General features: G+C 48.9%; 2 protein-coding genes across 2 annotated transcripts; both read left to right on the plus strand.

The window, feature by feature from the left end:
- The first annotated feature begins 633 nt into the window (after window positions 1-633).
- On the plus strand, window positions 634-7,757 carry LOC127026102 (polymeric immunoglobulin receptor-like). The gene is made up of 8 exons (XM_050911172.1): window positions 634-676; window positions 1,715-2,065; window positions 2,434-2,751; window positions 3,449-3,781; window positions 4,842-4,917; window positions 6,325-6,440; window positions 6,856-6,905; window positions 7,390-7,757. The coding sequence occupies exons 1-8, from the start codon at window positions 634-636 to the stop codon at window positions 7,594-7,596; spliced, it is 1,494 nt and encodes a 497-aa protein (XP_050767129.1). The 3' UTR covers window positions 7,597-7,757.
- A 3,283-nt stretch (window positions 7,758-11,040) lies between these two features.
- On the plus strand, window positions 11,041-15,251 carry LOC127026364 (triggering receptor expressed on myeloid cells 2-like). Its single transcript, XM_050911565.1, is given in 6 exon segments — window positions 11,041-11,109; window positions 11,111-11,164; window positions 11,166-11,226; window positions 13,848-14,192; window positions 14,573-14,627; window positions 15,035-15,251. Coding segments are annotated over 6 exon segments (801 nt in total).
- Window positions 15,252-15,964: the final 713 nt, after the last annotated feature.

Here is a 15,964-nt window from a genome sequence, read left to right on the forward strand (position 1 = left end):
TCCCAGCCAAAACCAAGACGTGCAAAAGCCAAATGGTGCTGGTTTGGTTTCTCCAGCTGGGCACTCTGGGGGCAGGCACCCCGAGGGCTCTGTGCACGACAGAGCACAGGGCACAAGGGGACTGGCTGGGGTGGTGGAGATTGGGGATCCCAGATGGCACGGCCCATGGGAGGGTCCATGCAGACACAGCCCTGGACTCATTGCCGCCCTGGCTTTGAGGAGACTTTCCAGCAAGGGCCTGGGCAGAGGACACCTTGGGAGCTCGGAGAGGAAGGCTAGACCAGGGCGAAGGACCTGCTCCATCTCCCATGGCTTGGGACAGCCAAAGGAGTGCCCTGCTGCCACTGGCGTGAGGGCAGAGCGTGACAACGGCCAGGCGAGAGCAGCAAAGGGCCTCTGCCATCAGGACGGGCTGAGCTCTGCTCCCAGTCACTTCCCCAAATGCACGCTGAAATTATCTTAATATCAGTCTTGTAAAAAAACATGGTGAAGGATTTCCGTTTGAGGCAAGATCTCAGGCACTTCCTCCAGCAGCGTCACTGTGACACAGGAGGGCTCACAAGGCAGACACTTTTGGACGGGATACATTGGGTAGCCCCCAGCAATGCCTCTTCCCTGGGCTTGAGGATGGCCATGGAGCTGAGAGTCCTCCTCCTGCTGCTGCTCTGCTTCCCAGGTAAGAGAAGGGCTGGGCATGCCTCAGGCTTCCCACGCACCCAGGGGAGTGGGACACCCTTCCCCACCTCCCGCTGCCTGGGGAGGTCCAGGCAGTCAGGGGGAATCCAACACCAGCAGGACTCTGAGCTGGGCAACTTGCTGCAGGGGTGGGGAGGGAAGGGGCAGCCCCAATTCCCACCACCGCACATCTGGCTCTTCCAGGCTGCCAGGACAAACCACCCTAGGAGCACAGAGCTGCGGCCTCCAAAGCAGCCCCAGCGCCTTCCCCAGTTGGCATTTCCCATCACACTGCCTGGCCCTGCTCGGCTCCTCCGATTGCAGTCCTGGGTCAGGACAGAGCTGTCCGGGGGCACCCGCCTGCCTCCCCTGCCATCCCAACAGAAAGCACAAAGCTTTCAGCACGCGGTAGGTTGGGGAATCAAGGCAGCCCTGCACCTAGCACAGCCTCGCACCCATGAGTCGCTGGGCATCCTCCAAGGATGCGGCACGGAGGAGCTGCAGGCTGCTGGGGGCAAGCTCAGGCCCAGCCATGGGTCGAGCATTTCATCCCCAGCACACACACTGTCCCGGCTCCTTCCCTCTGCCCCATCCTGCCATCCCGTACAGACGGCCACCCGGCTCCTGAGGCGTGCTGCACGGGAGGGGTTGGTCTCCGTTTTGCCTGCAGCGAGCAGCAGTAACAACAGGGCTGGGCTGCTGGGGCAGCTCCAAACACTGCGCCACGCACGACTCCATTTAGGCTTGAAGGTCCAACACCTCTAGGACTCGCATGTCTGTGGGTTTTAAATCAAAGATGCTGGATTTTAAATCACAGTTGCGGGCCCAGCTCAAATCTCAACACTGCCCACCAGAAATCAACCTTCCCGTTTCCAAGCAGGTGAATTTAGCAGGGGGAATGGATCTTGGTTTTCAGAGTTCCTCCAGCCACAAGGGCCCATGGGGGAAGGTCGGAGGCAGAGTTTGCCCGTGTCTGTTGGGAGGCTGTGGGCAGCCCTGCATCAGCTCCCCTCTCCCTCACCACGTCTGATATTTACAGGTCTCCAAGCCCAAATACCTGATGCTGAGGAGAGGCAATTGGAAGGAAGCACTCTATATATCCATTGTCCTTACACAGCGTATGCTGAACACGAGCATCAGAAAGCCTGGTGCCGTACGGGAGAGAGACGATGTGAGCCCTTAGTGGAGACAACCTACCCAACACAATCCCCATACATAAACCAGGCCAGAAGGGGGAAAGTTACACTAGAGGACGACCCCGTGCGTAAGACCGTGTCCATCACCATGACTAACCTCCAGGCAGAGGACTCAGGCACGTACTACTGTGCTTACCGTTCCTACAGTTATAGGTATCTTCCACTAAAGATTATCTCACTGAATGTTTTCAAGGGTGAGTACCTTTTTCCCCACACAAACTCAAGTCGTGTCAGAAAGCAACATCATTCCTTCCCCCGCTCCGTCCCCCCTCTCCCACACAGCTGAGCAGCTTCCCCCGACCCCCACAGCCCCCCGACCCCCAGCCTTGCTCGCTGCCTTCCCTGCTCACATAGGCACGGGGTGAAGGAGCCCCACAGAGCCGGCTGGCCCTGCAGGCTCTCGGCTCGCTCTTGTCCTGCCCTACCTCACTCCTGCCCTGACTGATGGGCTGTCCATGAGGGAGTTGCCCCAGGGCAGAGTTTGGCCCAGGTGCCCAGCTCAGGCCGGGATGCCTGTGTGCCCACCGCTCACGGGCCAGTGACCACATTTGCTCTTTTGCAGAGCTGCACAAGTGGGAGTTGGACAGTTTCTCTGTGCAGTGCAAATACAGTGCCTTGGTGCGCAGCACAGATATAAAAGTCTGGTGTCGAAGAGGTCAGACTGCGTGTAAAATCTGGTTGAGGACAGATGACCCTTCGACAAGGACTAACAGCAAAGACCTGGCAGACAGAGGCTTGATCCAGGATGACACCCACGAAAGGACTGTCACCATCACCATGGAGAAGCTGCAGGCCCAGGACACCGGCGTGTACTGGTGTGCGCTCTACAGAGACTTTCGTCCCACCCGGATAATGGAGGTCAGGCTCTCTGTGTCCAAGAGTGAGTACCTACTGGCAGCCAAGTGTGGCTTTTGGCAGATTTCAGCCCCACCTTCCCTGCTTGTTCTCCCTCCCATCCTGCGCCACGCCACGGAGAAGCCCAGCGCTGCCACCACACAGTGACACCCATGGCTCTCTGCCTGCCCGTCTCTCTGGCAGACACAGTGGCGGCTGCCCCTTGGGCCTGTGGAGCCAAAGCTCAGGCCTGACCCTTCACGCTCTGTCTGCTCCCAGCAGAGACTCAGGGGACGTTCCCATGAGCTCCCACAAATGGGGCCACTCTTCACAACTGCTTCCCACAGGGCCGACCCAGCGGCTCCACGAGCAGCTTCCCCAGCTCAGCGCTCCGCTTGCCCACGCTGGGCGCTGCTGGAGACCTCCCCCACTGCCAAGTGTTGCTCTTGCTCTGGCCCCGCAGCTGCCAGCCCTCCCTGGTCCTTGCCTCCCAGAACCTACGGGCTGAGGACCTGTGAGTATGCGGTCCCTGGGGGAACCAAAGGAAGGGGGACAGGACCCCCACCCAATTTGTGACTCACCTCTGCACGAGTAATCTGGGTCCAGTCCCCTTCTGCTCCTCATGTCTGGAGGTAGAAGGAGATCCAGGGAGCATTCGGTTCACAGCCTGTATTCCAGTGATGGGGAAGGGGTGCCATTGTGCCTGCTTTGGGATCTCACCAGACATGCCGGGTGTTTTCCAGGGACCCAACAATACACAGCCAAGAAGTCAGGCAATGTCTCTGTCCAGTGTGCATACAGTGCCCCAGACTATGGGGCTGTGAGCAAAGCCTGGTGCAAAGAGGGAGATGATAGGAAAGCATGTACCATACTGGTCACCACGAACTCGAAGCCCTCAGGGTACGGCAGGACACCTCAGGAAGGCAGAGTCACGATCCAGGACGACACCCAGCAGGGGATTGTCACCATCACCATGGAGAAGCTGCAGGCACAGGACTCCGGCGTGTACTGGTGTGCGCTTTATGAACACGGTCAGCTTCTCCGAATGGTGGAGGTTATGCTCAGTATTTCTGAGAGTGAGTACTGACCTGTAGGGAAACGTGGGTGGTTGTAGATTCCAGACTCACTTTCCTACTCTCTCCCTCTAGTCTCTGCACTGCCCAGCTTACGCCACCTCCCATGTTACATCTGGTTGTGTTTCCCTGCCCAAACCCTACATCTTTGTACCTTCTCATACCAACCATAGCAGCAGGGATCAGAACTGAACTACCTGTGCGTGCTGGGTTGCTTCTCTTTTACCCGAGAGCAGCTTCAGCCATCTTCACAGAGGTGTTTCTGTCACTCATTCTCATGATAGCAGTTCTGCCCCTTTATAGCAACTCATCCCTTGGCTTTCAAAGACTGTTAAGACCTTCAGATTTGGTTGCCAAGGGGACAACCTTTAGACCCATATTTTAAAGATCTGTGACTTCTAGGTTTTCTTTCAGCATGATGTTTTAGCAGTAAGGGATAACATTTAGGCACCGGATTGTGGCAGACCCGCACCATGCTGCAGCCTGTCTTTCAGGAACGTGGCAGAACAGCACTGAAGGGATACGGCAATCCAGAAGATGAGAGGGGATGGCATAATTCTCTAGGTGAAAATCCTAACACATAGGACTGAATGCAGTCTCTAAGCGAGCAGGCTCCTGCACGCACAACCTCCCCTGGGCACAGAAACAGTCCTGGAAGCAACTGAGTCTTTCACGGACAATGCTCTTTGCTTAGTTTTCACAAACCGCCGTCTGCTTAAGCGCAGAGTTGTTAAGTACTTCATTGCTACCTGAAGATCTTTGCCATAGAGCAGATCTGCTTGCACTTCTAGCACTTCCTTCTGCCATGCATTGGGGTGGGTACACACAGAGCGGGGCTCTTGCTGAGCTCCTTGCCCCTCCCTCCCACGTTTTGATCCTTACGTTGCTTTGCCTGCTGCCAGCAAGTCTTGATGATACAGGTTACAGCCTGAGCAGCTTGTCAGTGTTGGGTGTCACAGCGGGAGTGGATTTATATCCATGGTAGCAATGGCAGGGAAGTTTAGCTGGTAAAGGCAAAGCAGCCCAGTAGTGATTATTCTTCTCTTCATGTTGATGATTGCAGTATTGGCTGGAACAACTTTGTCAGGTACTGCAGGCACAAGTCAAGCAACCCCTTCTGGTGACGCCCCAGCACTGAGGTAAGGCCTAAAGAAAGTCTCTGAGCTTGAACACAGACAAGAGGTATTAATGTCCCCTCCACAATACGCCTGTCTTCCTGGGGTAGGCAGGCTCTGGGCATTCTGAAGACTCCTGCTTACAGAGGAATTAGATATGACAGGTTTCCTTACCAAAGATGGCCTCTTGTCGTGGTTTAACCCCAGCCGGCAACTGAGCCCCACACAGCCGCTCGCTCGCTCCCCCCCGGTGGGATGGGGGAGAGAATCGGAAGGGTAAAAGTGAGAAAACTTGTGGGTTGAGATAAAGACAGTTTAATAAGTAAAGCAAAAGCCGCACGCGCAAGCAAAGCAAAACAAGGAATTCATTCACCACTGCCCGTCGGCAGGCAGGTGTTCAGCCATCTCCAGGAAAGCAGGGCTCCATCACGCGTAACGGTGACTTGGGAAGACAAACGCCATCACTCCAATTGTCCTCCCCTTTCCTTCTTCTTCCCCCAGCTTTATATGCTGAGCATGATGTGGTCTGGAATATCCCTTTGGGCAGTTGGGGTCAGCTGTCCCCTGTATCCCCCCCAACTTCTCGTGCACCCCCAGCCTGCTCGCTGGTGGGGTGGGGTGAGCAGCAGCAAAGGCCTTGGCTCTGTGTAAGCACTGCTCAGCAGTAACTAAAACATCCCTGTGTTACCAACACTGTTTCCAGCACAAATCCAAAACATAGTCTCATACAAGCTACTATGAAGAAAATTAACTCTATCCCAGCCAAAACCAGCACACCTCTCCTCTTCCAGCTCCTGCCCAGAGTGTAATTACAAAGGAAGAAGCAGATTGGTAAAATCAAGTCATAGCTTTCTGGAATGTAGATGCCTATCCACTTTTCTATCCTTATCTCTTTGGGCTGTGCTCTTTGCAGCAACAGAAACCCCCAGATTCTGCCCCTAAGCCTTTCTGTCTTGATTTTGCTCACTCCTGTCCATGAATATTTAACAATGAAATAGTCCTTGGCTGCTATTTTATCCTTCTATTTACGAGGCTGTTAAATGTAAAGTATTTTCTTCCCCTTTGGACATCTGCTGTCATCAACACTACAGCAGCACCTAAGAGTACAATCATACATCAGCTCCAGTGCACCAGGTGCAGCAAAACACAGGAGCAAAAGGCAGGACCTGCTCCAGAAAGCCTGGAATTGTGCTTTGAACTTTGAACAGTGGCTTGTTTTTAAAGCCCGGAGGGTAGTTTAGGAAAAGCTCAGAAGGCATAGCCAGGTAGAAAAATCAAGATAGCGTTGCTGGAGGAGAACCAGACCCTCCTTCCAAGTGCATAAAAGCTATCCCTGTCCCTTTTTTTGGTCACTGTTTGGTAATGGGCTGCGCCAGCATCATGCTGTGCTACCATCTAACACTGGTAACTCCTTTGCTCTCCTGGCTTCAGCTCAAATGTAAACACCTTCGTCATACTCTCTGGGGTCCTGAGCATCGTGTTCATCCTGGCACTCATCAGCTTGATAACACTGTGCGTCAGGCGGCGCAAGCAGCTGAAGAGAAGAGGTATGTGGAGACTGGTGATGCCTTATGTTCTAGTCGTACCAAACAGGGCCTTCTCTGGCCATCACTTTTCCACTCCAGGTGAGCTTATTCCCAACTCCCGGTGCCCTGGAGAAGATAAGGCGGGTGCAGCCTGGGAAGCCTCAAGGCAGGCTCCTTGCTGTAATGTCCTCTCACAATAAGTCAAACCCATCTTCCTCCAGACTCTGCACAGGACACCTCCTAATACGTTAGAGGAGAAGTGAGAGCAATGTGTTCACCAGATTCAGGGCAGATGGGTCCCACTGGCACACCCATTATTGCTTATATCACTGGGAAATCCCACAGCCTTCCCCAAAACTCCTGAAGCATAGGCAATGCCCAGGCATTTCATGGACTTCTCTACTTCTAAACCCTCTGATTTTGGCTCATTCCAAAGGTAACAGACAAGCAGAGCACACCTATGACAAACCAGAGGACATAGCACAGGTAAGGAAAACAATAGATTTCCCATATGGTACTGAATCCCTTACCAATAGTCTGTGAGGAGCTGGCTGACCCATCTGATGAGGACCTTGGTGCTCATTTTTGGTTGTGAGCAGGAGGGGAAATGGTATTTAATGTCACCAGAGAGGAATGTTCCTAGCTGGAGGGGGGGGGGCGGGTAATTAAAGTAAGGAAACTCCAGTAGGAAAAAAACACAGTGGAGCAATCTAGTAATTCTAGAGCAATTCTCTAGTAATCTCTGAGAAGTGACTCAAAGACTAGAAACCAAGGTTAGACGATGAGGTTGTAACCTGTATCAAGGAGAGGTGACGAAGGAAAGAGTTTTCTGTTCTTTCACCTCTGTCATGACCGAAGGGAAGTTTTTACATGGCTTCTCCTTTCCTCCTGGGAAAATCTCGTTCTTTTGATAACAGCCGTGGCCTGGCACTGAATCATGCTAACAAGTGTTTTCCCTTTCTTTTCATAGCTTGACAGCACTGAAAGAATGGAAAGTCCCAAGGATGACAGCAAAGACCTAAAATATGTTACCTTGAACTTTAAATCCCGACCCATCCCTGAGGATCCTCTCTACTGTAATATTGAACCCAGTCAGGCTCACAGGAAACCCAAAGATGAAGATGTGGAATATGCTATCATTGCACTCAAGCAGCTACCAACAAATGACAAAGGATGAAGCACAGAATCCCACAACAATCTAGAAATGGGAGAAATGAACTGGAATACAAAGTGGGAATGGGGAGAAGAAGGTGTGTGGATGGGACACTGAGGAAAGATCTATGTTTTTGCTGCCATGTGTATGTTGCTTATGCATTTTAAGACCTCCCTCCTTTTAGAGGCCAGTAGAGAATTTTGCCACAAGTGTGCAGATTCTCTCAGGTCAGACGGAGGTGTTGGGTAATTCTCAGGATCCCTTGCACATCTGCTTTCTTCAATTCCATTAAAATGCAGACTCTTTTGGAGAGGCAGGTGTGGAGGACTGACCTTTTGAAAACGAGCAATATTTGTCTGGACATGGATGGGTTTGGTATTTCAACTATGTTCACTGGTAGAAACTCTATCCCACTCCTAAGGGTTCAGCTACTATGGCCAAGCAAACTCATTCTGGTGCTGTAGGGATAAAACTCTAACCTTGCTGTGACCAGGTTCATTTGCTATGTAATGGGTGGAGGATATGAGCACTGGATTATAAGAATAAGCAGAACCAGCATCTACCTGAAGGTACATAGCTTGAGGGTGTATTGCAACACGATGATATCCTGCATTGCAAACTTTGCAAACTGAGGATTGTGCTGTATGAATCTGAGCACCAGAAGGTCTTGTAGCTACAAAACAACAACGGTGCATATAAGTAATACGTACACTTCTTGAGACTTAATGCAAATTCCCCTACAACCTAAATGTATCGGTCTGCTTAGGTAAGAAGTAAGATGGTAAGAGGCTTTCAAACTAAAACTAAATGTTTAGCTTTAGATCAAGAAATAGAGTGTGCACGCTGGAGTTGGGGGGTAAGAGGGAATGAAGGTGATGACACTACTGAGTGTGTGTACAAGTGTCCCTTCACAGAGTGCAGAGGGTTGCGGGATGGATTCAGTGCGGCTGCTGTGGATTACGCTAGTGAGAGTCTCCAACACTGTACCCTCTAGACAACTCAATTATTTCCAAGCTTGAGGGCTGAATTTGCTCTCAGGGTCATCCACAGCCACAGCATATTTATGCACTCTTCGAGGCCTGTACATTAAAAACAGAATGAAGCAGCAGCTGAAATCTGAAGTTACAGGCATGGCTTCCCATGTGTAGCTTGTGCAGAATGCCCTGTCCTTTCACCACCTCCTCATCAAAGGCCCTTACTTTGTTCAACAACTTCTGGCTGGCCTGCTGTCGTACACCCTCTGTTTGCCAAGAACACACAAAGTGGCTGCTTAAACCAAGGCAGCGTGGAATCCAGACAAGCAGAGAGAACCAAAACCGAGTGTTTCTGGAGAAAGGAAAGAAGGGAACAACATGTGGTATTGCACTAGAGGAGTGGACAGGGCACTGGGACGTTTTTGAACAGAATTTGCCTTGCTGTGCTGACTGCGAGGATGAGCCCTGAGACAGGCATGAGGAAGGTCTGCACAGACAGTAGCACAGAGCAAGAAACTGGTAGGCTGTGCGAAGAAGTTGCAGGAAGTATGACACAGACAACAGAGGAAGAAGTGTGAGCATAAGAGGGCTGGTCTCAACATCAGATTATGTAACAGAAGGGACACGATGGTAATTAAGAGTGGATTATTTACAGATGTAAATGTCTAAGTAAGTCAGACACGCGATATATTTGTAGATCTCCAGTGCAGCTCTGATGCAGGCTGGCAGTTTCCAAGAGCTGCCACAAGAACACTAGACTGGCTGGGACCTCATCAAACCCTGCTATCCTGAATAATCACACCATAAACCATCAAACATGTTTTTCCAATGCACTTGGTCTCTCGCCTTCACTGTTATGAGGCATCTTTGCATCTCTGCAGCAATCACTATCCAGCCAGTCTCAGATGTAGCTCCGTTCTTTCGCAGCACTGTGCTGTACTTTAAGCAGCTCTTCCCAGCCTATTCACCAGTGCAGCTGGTTCTTTCGAAGTTCTTTGGAAGACCAATACAAACCAGCATGCCTACTGCCAGCACTGTTTATTTTTTTGGCTACACCGTAGAAAGCAAGCTTTTGTGCTGCCTTCTAAAGTCACAGGAGACCAGAAATGCATGAGCAGTTTCATGGAAAAGCTCACCAGGGCCTTGGAAAGTGATACCATTACTTCCCTCTCTCTGCTGGAAATACTCCAAATGATGCATTTGCTGCCTTTATTTAGCAGTCATGTGGCGAGCAATATGAAATGAGTTTGCTGGGGCTCAGCTCACTTTCTTCAAAAGACCAGAAACGCTGGCACTTTATTTGGCTGCACCAACCTCTGCAGACAAGTGGCAAATTAAAGGGGCCTGAACCACTCCGTAGTCACAAACCAGGCACATCCAATACGCTTCTCTTGCTATGGCTGCAGCAGGGAAGCTGATCTATTTTGTGAGATTTTCAGAGTTGATATGTTTACCTTGAAATGACAGAAAGAAAAAGAAAATGGTTCTGGAAAAGGTTCATTCAGCCCAAGATTCCCCTAACTATTTGCTATTCATGCAGTCAGTTACACTGGGTCAAACAGTGGAAGAGTAATAGTAGAAAACAACTGAGTGGGAGAGAGACATTTTCAGGGAGACAGTTGCTTCTGATCAAAGAGAATCCAGATTTGTGCTCACTGGAGCAAGAATGAACAAAAACTGCAATCAGTAAGCCTCACGGAGAATTTTTGGATACTGTAAGGTACCATTTTCTTAAACACTAATCAGAGGAAAGAAAAAGAAGGCACATTTATGAATGGATAGACCTGCAGGTTTATCTGCCTGTTAAGAAGCAGATAAGCACACAAGTTAAGAAGCCAGGGTCTATTGGTACTTGTATGGAACATCTCCAAGTAAATAAATTCAAAAAAGAAAAAACAGTAACCCATCCACAGCATACCAGTTTGCTAAAGCTAAAGGAGGCTCCCTTAACTGCAGTCCTGAACTACTGCATCAGTATGGCACTGACGGGCTCTGCATCAATGCCCCCTTGAGCTTATGTCCTTTCTGCTAGGTACAAAAGAAAGATGTCTGTTTCGCTCATCTAAAGCACCTCGCAGCTTCACTCAGCACAGTGGTCTTGTCTTCCTGTCTTCAGTTATATGTCAAATAAGAATGCTTCACGTACAGGCTCTTCTAAATCTTCTTTCTCCTGAAAATACCCACAAGATTATGTCCTTGCCCTCCTTTCACCCTCGTGATGCTGACTGAGCTACCTGCAGAGTCTCGACGAGAGCTGCTCTTTCCCTTTCGGCTTTCCAGAAATTCACCCCATGCAAAGCTTGTGTGTAAAGCCTGCTCTCATGGACAGGCACCATTGTGGAGCTCAGAGGGACTCCCAGTACCACGGCTTCAGGCCATCACATGATGCTCTCTTTCAGGCTGTCTAGACTAAATCGTGGCTGTGAGTGGGCAGTGCTGATGCCTGAATTTTCAGCCCACGAGCAAAATGCCCGTCCCTGGTGAATTGCTCAATATGCAGGACGAAAAAGATGCCAAGTTCCTGTGCTCATTCCTTCCGGCAGAGCAAGGAGGGGGGAAAAGCAAGCTGCTCTTGGGCAAGAGCCCTTTTCACTTTTCTCCAGACTCCTCTCTTGTCCCCTTTGTTGCTCGACTGACATGGAGAAGCTCGTGCACCTCATCTTCTTGGTCTTCTTGTCAGGTAAGAAAGCATACATGGCCTTGGGTTTCAGTTAACAGATAGGGTAAAGGATTGGTGCAAAACTCAGTCTGTACCTGCACCTCGTATGAGATTACTGATAAAGCTACGGGAAAAGACTGCACAGGTCTTGAAAGACAATAGCTCTTTCCGGATGCAAAGGCATCTTCGTTGTAGCATGCAGTTCTCTGGAAGACCAATACAAGCACTTACTATGGATAAAGAGTCTTACTGCCAGTCTGTACACTGCAAGGTCCAATGCAATGCAAGCAGAGGGAACCTGGAGCACTGGAGTGTATTCTGCACTCTACTCCTCCTCCCCAATTATATTGAAGGGACGGCGGACTCCTTCCTCAGTTTGCTCTTTTCCCTTAATTTAACAAAGGGCCAGTGGTGATCCAAGTGCTCAGCTTTTCTCATAGGGATCCTTTTGAGTCAGAACAGGAAACACTGTTGACAGAAGTCTTGTGTGCCTTCTCAGAGTGAAATGTGAAATTGCAAAATCCTGTTTGTTTGCATTTGTAGGGCTTCGAATGTAAATTGCTGCAGCTAGGGTTCAGGAGGAGGAAAATAAAAGTCAATGAAGGAGACATCTCTGAAATCTTCGGCACTTAACTATTATTTTTAGCTTGGAAAGCAATGTTCATCTGAAATGAGAAGCAAGGCACAGAACCCAGCTGGTACTGCCAGCTGGCAGCCTTCTTTCTCCAGCCACACTTTGGAGATCCCAGATACTTGCAGCAGTGCACAGAAAGGCAACAGATTGAGGCTTTGGGAGCATAGAAACCTGTCTCAAAAATTTGAATGAGTTTGGAAAAAAGTCCACTATACTTTTTTCAGTAGCACACAAGAAGGGAGGAGGAACACAAATAGTAAATGATCTGTCAGCAGAATTGGTAGAAAAGATAATGACACAAAGTTTTCCACAGGGGCATCAGCAAATCTTTAAATGCCATGGTTCTGATCAAGAGATTTTTTGCAATGCTGTTTCTATTTAAAACAAAACCAAAAAACAAACCCCTGGGGCTGTTCCAGGAACTGGAGGGGCAGAACTGGAGGTGAGGAGGGGTCCACAAGAGAAATAGGAGAGGGAGTTAAAATGTTTAGAGGGATTGCACAGGACTGGACTGGACATGCAGTGAGGTAAGCCTTGACTGGAACAACTGAGTGGAGCAACGTATCAGGATAAAGACTTGTAGGTGTTGGATACCTGGAGAGCACAGATCCATTTTCATGCCTTCTTCCAGTCAAGCATGAAAGATCTTCAGATTTTTTAGTTTACAATTCACTTAGAATAGTTGAAATTATTTTAAGAAGTGTTACTAAAAGGCTCAGCCAGCACAAAGTCCTCACAAGAGCCTATTTTTTAATTTACTTCTTTTTTATCATTACTTATGGTTTCACAGAAGGCACTAGCCTCTGAATTTTTTCACTAGAAATACAGAGGTTTCCACAAATACGACACTGCACTTCTCTCTGGAACTGTTAATAGCTGAGACTGTCCCCTCTGCCTTTGTCTAACATAAAGAGGAATGGAAATTAGAAATAAGGAACTAAGGCAAAAAAAAAAGCAGTCAAAGACGAGTTGTCACCACGATTAAAATTAGTAGGATATTAAAAGATAGGGTGAAAAAAATTGCTAAGACCCTGGTCTTAGAAATGAGGAGTGGGATTAAGAAGTCACCTCCTAAACAGCTAGCTGGACACTGGTTTGTAGGTGTCACTGTGATTCTAGCATTTTTCAGGGCTGTGTTGCTTCTCTCGGGCTGTGTAAAGAGCCATAAAATGGGGGTAAACTTCATGGGCATTTACTGCAAAGGACCTTTTCCGCAGCAGAGGGTACCCCAGAGCCCAATCTGCATCTATGAACATAGGTGGAAGGGCTGAGCTCAAGGCCAAAACCTGAAGCAAGCTGCCTTGCTGCAGCTGTATGCAAGGAAGCAGGCTGGATGATGCAAAGCAGGGGTGTTACAGCACGACTCGCCTAACAAGAGTTACACAGAAACAATTTGTCATTATTGGGTCAAGCTATGTTTTTATGAGCTGCCTTGTAAAAAGAGCTTTTAAAAATCAAGACAGCTTGCCTGATGCCAACTCAATCTACCTGAGTGCCCAGCTTCACGCTCCTCAGGACCAGAGGAAAATGCAAGTTTATATTAATCCCCTAATCATGCTGACAAACTGCTTGCCCTTACTAGGCAGGAGCCCAATGATTACAGAGTGATGTGATTGAGCTCCAGACTGCAATCCAGAGCAGTCACCACAGGGCCAGAAGAGAAGGCAAGGACCAAAATTTCCTGAGCTTCAGAAAATCTGCAAATATTAATGAAGCTGATACCTCCTCCTTCCCTCAGTCCCCCCACAGAAGAATAGCTGCCTGGCAAGAGCCAAATAACACACCAGTCAGAGGGATCACTACAGACACATTTCAAGAAAGTCTGAACCAAGACTCTGAATCGGAGCACGCTGTATCCTTCACGGGGGAAGCAGACAGGTGACAGCCCTTCAGTTGACAGCAGCTGTCACTAGAGTTGTAGAAGATGAAAATGACGTTTAGCATAAACATAGTGGTAAGAGATAGATATGAAAGAGACTTGGCTCACCACTTTGTCCCTCTCTCCTAGCATCCTGTGCTGCAGAGAACGTCACTGTGGTGTATGGAATGGAGGGGGGCACCATTTCTGTCAACTGCACCTATAACCCCTGGCAGCAGCGGTGGAGAGAAAAGAGCTGGTGCAAGCAGATCGATGAGACCAAGTGCCAACATGTGGTGAGCGCCCGACGCTTCTGGCTGCCATTCCTAAAGAACAGGAATGGCACCACCTCCATCAGTGACAATGTCCGTGAAGGGGTCCTGACAGTGACCATGAAGCGACTCAAGAAGCAGGATGCTGGGTTGTACCAGTGCAAAACTGACTACCTGGGGGAAACAAACAGCTTAAGGAAGGTGCAAGTGGAAGTGCTGACAGGTATATCCCGTGCTGCTGAGAACATCACTGTGGTGTACGGAATGGAGGGGGGCTCCTGAGTTCCTACTTAAATTTCACATGTGTCTGCAGATGCCAAGGCCTCACTTTAGTAAACATCTGCTTTTGTCTTATTCTAAGGAGGTACCGTGTTTAGTTGCCTCTTTTTAGTTCCTGATTTACAGCAACATGACCTCACTGTTACAGGACATCTAACACATGTCATCCCCTTATTGCTACCCAGATTAATCTTCTAGCACACAGCCCAGTGCCCAATCTCACCTTGGTTATCTATGCCTAGAGCTGGGGCACTGGTGTTGGTGACACCAATGAATATCACCCAGAAACATCTGCAGACTAAACTGTTCTGTTTCTATCATCAGCTGTCCTGGAGACCCAAATACCAGAGGAGCCTAGTGCTGTGCAGAGCATCTCCAGGTAAGCCATAAAACTCCTCCTGCTGTGATCTCTAGTCTTCCTAGGACTAAGGCAGATTAGCATCAGCAACCCCATTTGAAGCTGAGAGGAATACCACCACAGGCATATTCTCTACCTCTTCCTAATCTGTGACAATTCCTAGAGCTGCTGTGTGGTTTCTAAACAGCAGCTTTATCCTAATCCAGAAAATGCAGTGCTTCAGTGCCAAGTAAAACAACTCCTGCAGATCATAATTTATCCATCTGTGAGATAACCTATTATAGTTGTTCTAACTCCCCAGGTTCTGTTGCGCACAGGCAGGGACTGGCTGTTGGCAGGAGATGTTACCATCTTCACATTGTGTACTACAAGAGTTTCTTTAAAGGTTGAACCATCCCTTTCATTGTTGTGTTTATGGTTCCCCATAGCATCCCTCCTGAAGCTGATTTCACTGTCTTCTACATCATTGCTGGATTCCTGGTTACTAAGTTCGTGGTGGCTGTGCTGATCTTTATAATTGGCAACAGTAGGAAGAACAGAGAAACAGAGCAGAAGAACCCAAGCTTGAATGAGCAGCAGGTCCTCCCTTTCGCTGGTCACCTCGCACATGATGGCATCAGCCCCTCCTGGGAGAGCACTGCCTAGAGCCAAACCAAAGGGAATCCACAGAGAAATGAACATCAAGCATTTGCAGGCGAAGCTTTGACACCTGCCATAAGAAAAGGATCGCCTACTAACCATAGGTATCGATGAACCTATCATTCTAGAGAGGGAATGTCACCATCTACCACCTCTTCTCATTGGCGCTGACCAACTTTTTCCAGCACAAATGAACTGAAAAGATGCTGCCAGTAACACCTGAACCTAATGGAAGAGGATGGGATTGAGGGCCAGAGGGAAAGGAGGACTATGAAGTCTTTCTGTCAAGAGATCCAGCACAGACTTATCTATGTGCAGAGATGCTTCCCCAGGCATGGTAAAGGTGAGAGAACTCCGCTCAGTTTTCCCCCAGCTCATTGCTAGGCCAGAAAAAACTTTGCTGCTCTATACAGCTACTGGCAAACGCTTTGTTATAAATAAAACTACAGATACACTAGTGAACATAAATAGAAGTTCAGGTAACACATCTCAACGACCATGTGTTGAGCAACTCACAAACACATCCACATAATGTAAAAATGGAAGGACACTCTCGAATCTCCAAGAAACTTCTCCTGATTCATTGAAGATCAGTGTTAAAGAACTAATAGCTTTTTTCAAGGTGTCCTACATGTCTCTACAAAATAGCTGAATGCTTCCCCCAAAAGCATGAAATATAACCAGAACTAGATGGTTTGTATTGAAAGCTAGTATTATTA

The sequence above is a fragment of the Gymnogyps californianus genome, chromosome 27 (genome assembly GCF_018139145.2).
Source record: "Gymnogyps californianus isolate 813 chromosome 27, ASM1813914v2, whole genome shotgun sequence".
Lineage (NCBI taxonomy): Eukaryota > Metazoa > Chordata > Aves > Accipitriformes > Cathartidae > Gymnogyps > Gymnogyps californianus.

What these genes read in the sequence shown, in the direction of transcription:
- LOC127026102 (XM_050911172.1), top strand. Translation starts at nt 634, where the DNA reads ATGGAGCTGAGAGTCCTCCTCCTGCTGCTGCTCTGCTTCCCAG. An exon ending in CTCACTGAATGTTTTCAAGG is followed by an intron (nt 2,066 to 2,433) that starts GTGAGTACCTTT and finishes GCTCTTTTGCAG; the next exon opens with AGCTGCACAAGTGGGAGTTG. An exon ending in GGTGACGCCCCAGCACTGAG is followed by an intron (nt 4,918 to 6,324) that starts GTAAGGCCTAAA and finishes TCCTGGCTTCAG; the next exon opens with CTCAAATGTAAACACCTTCG.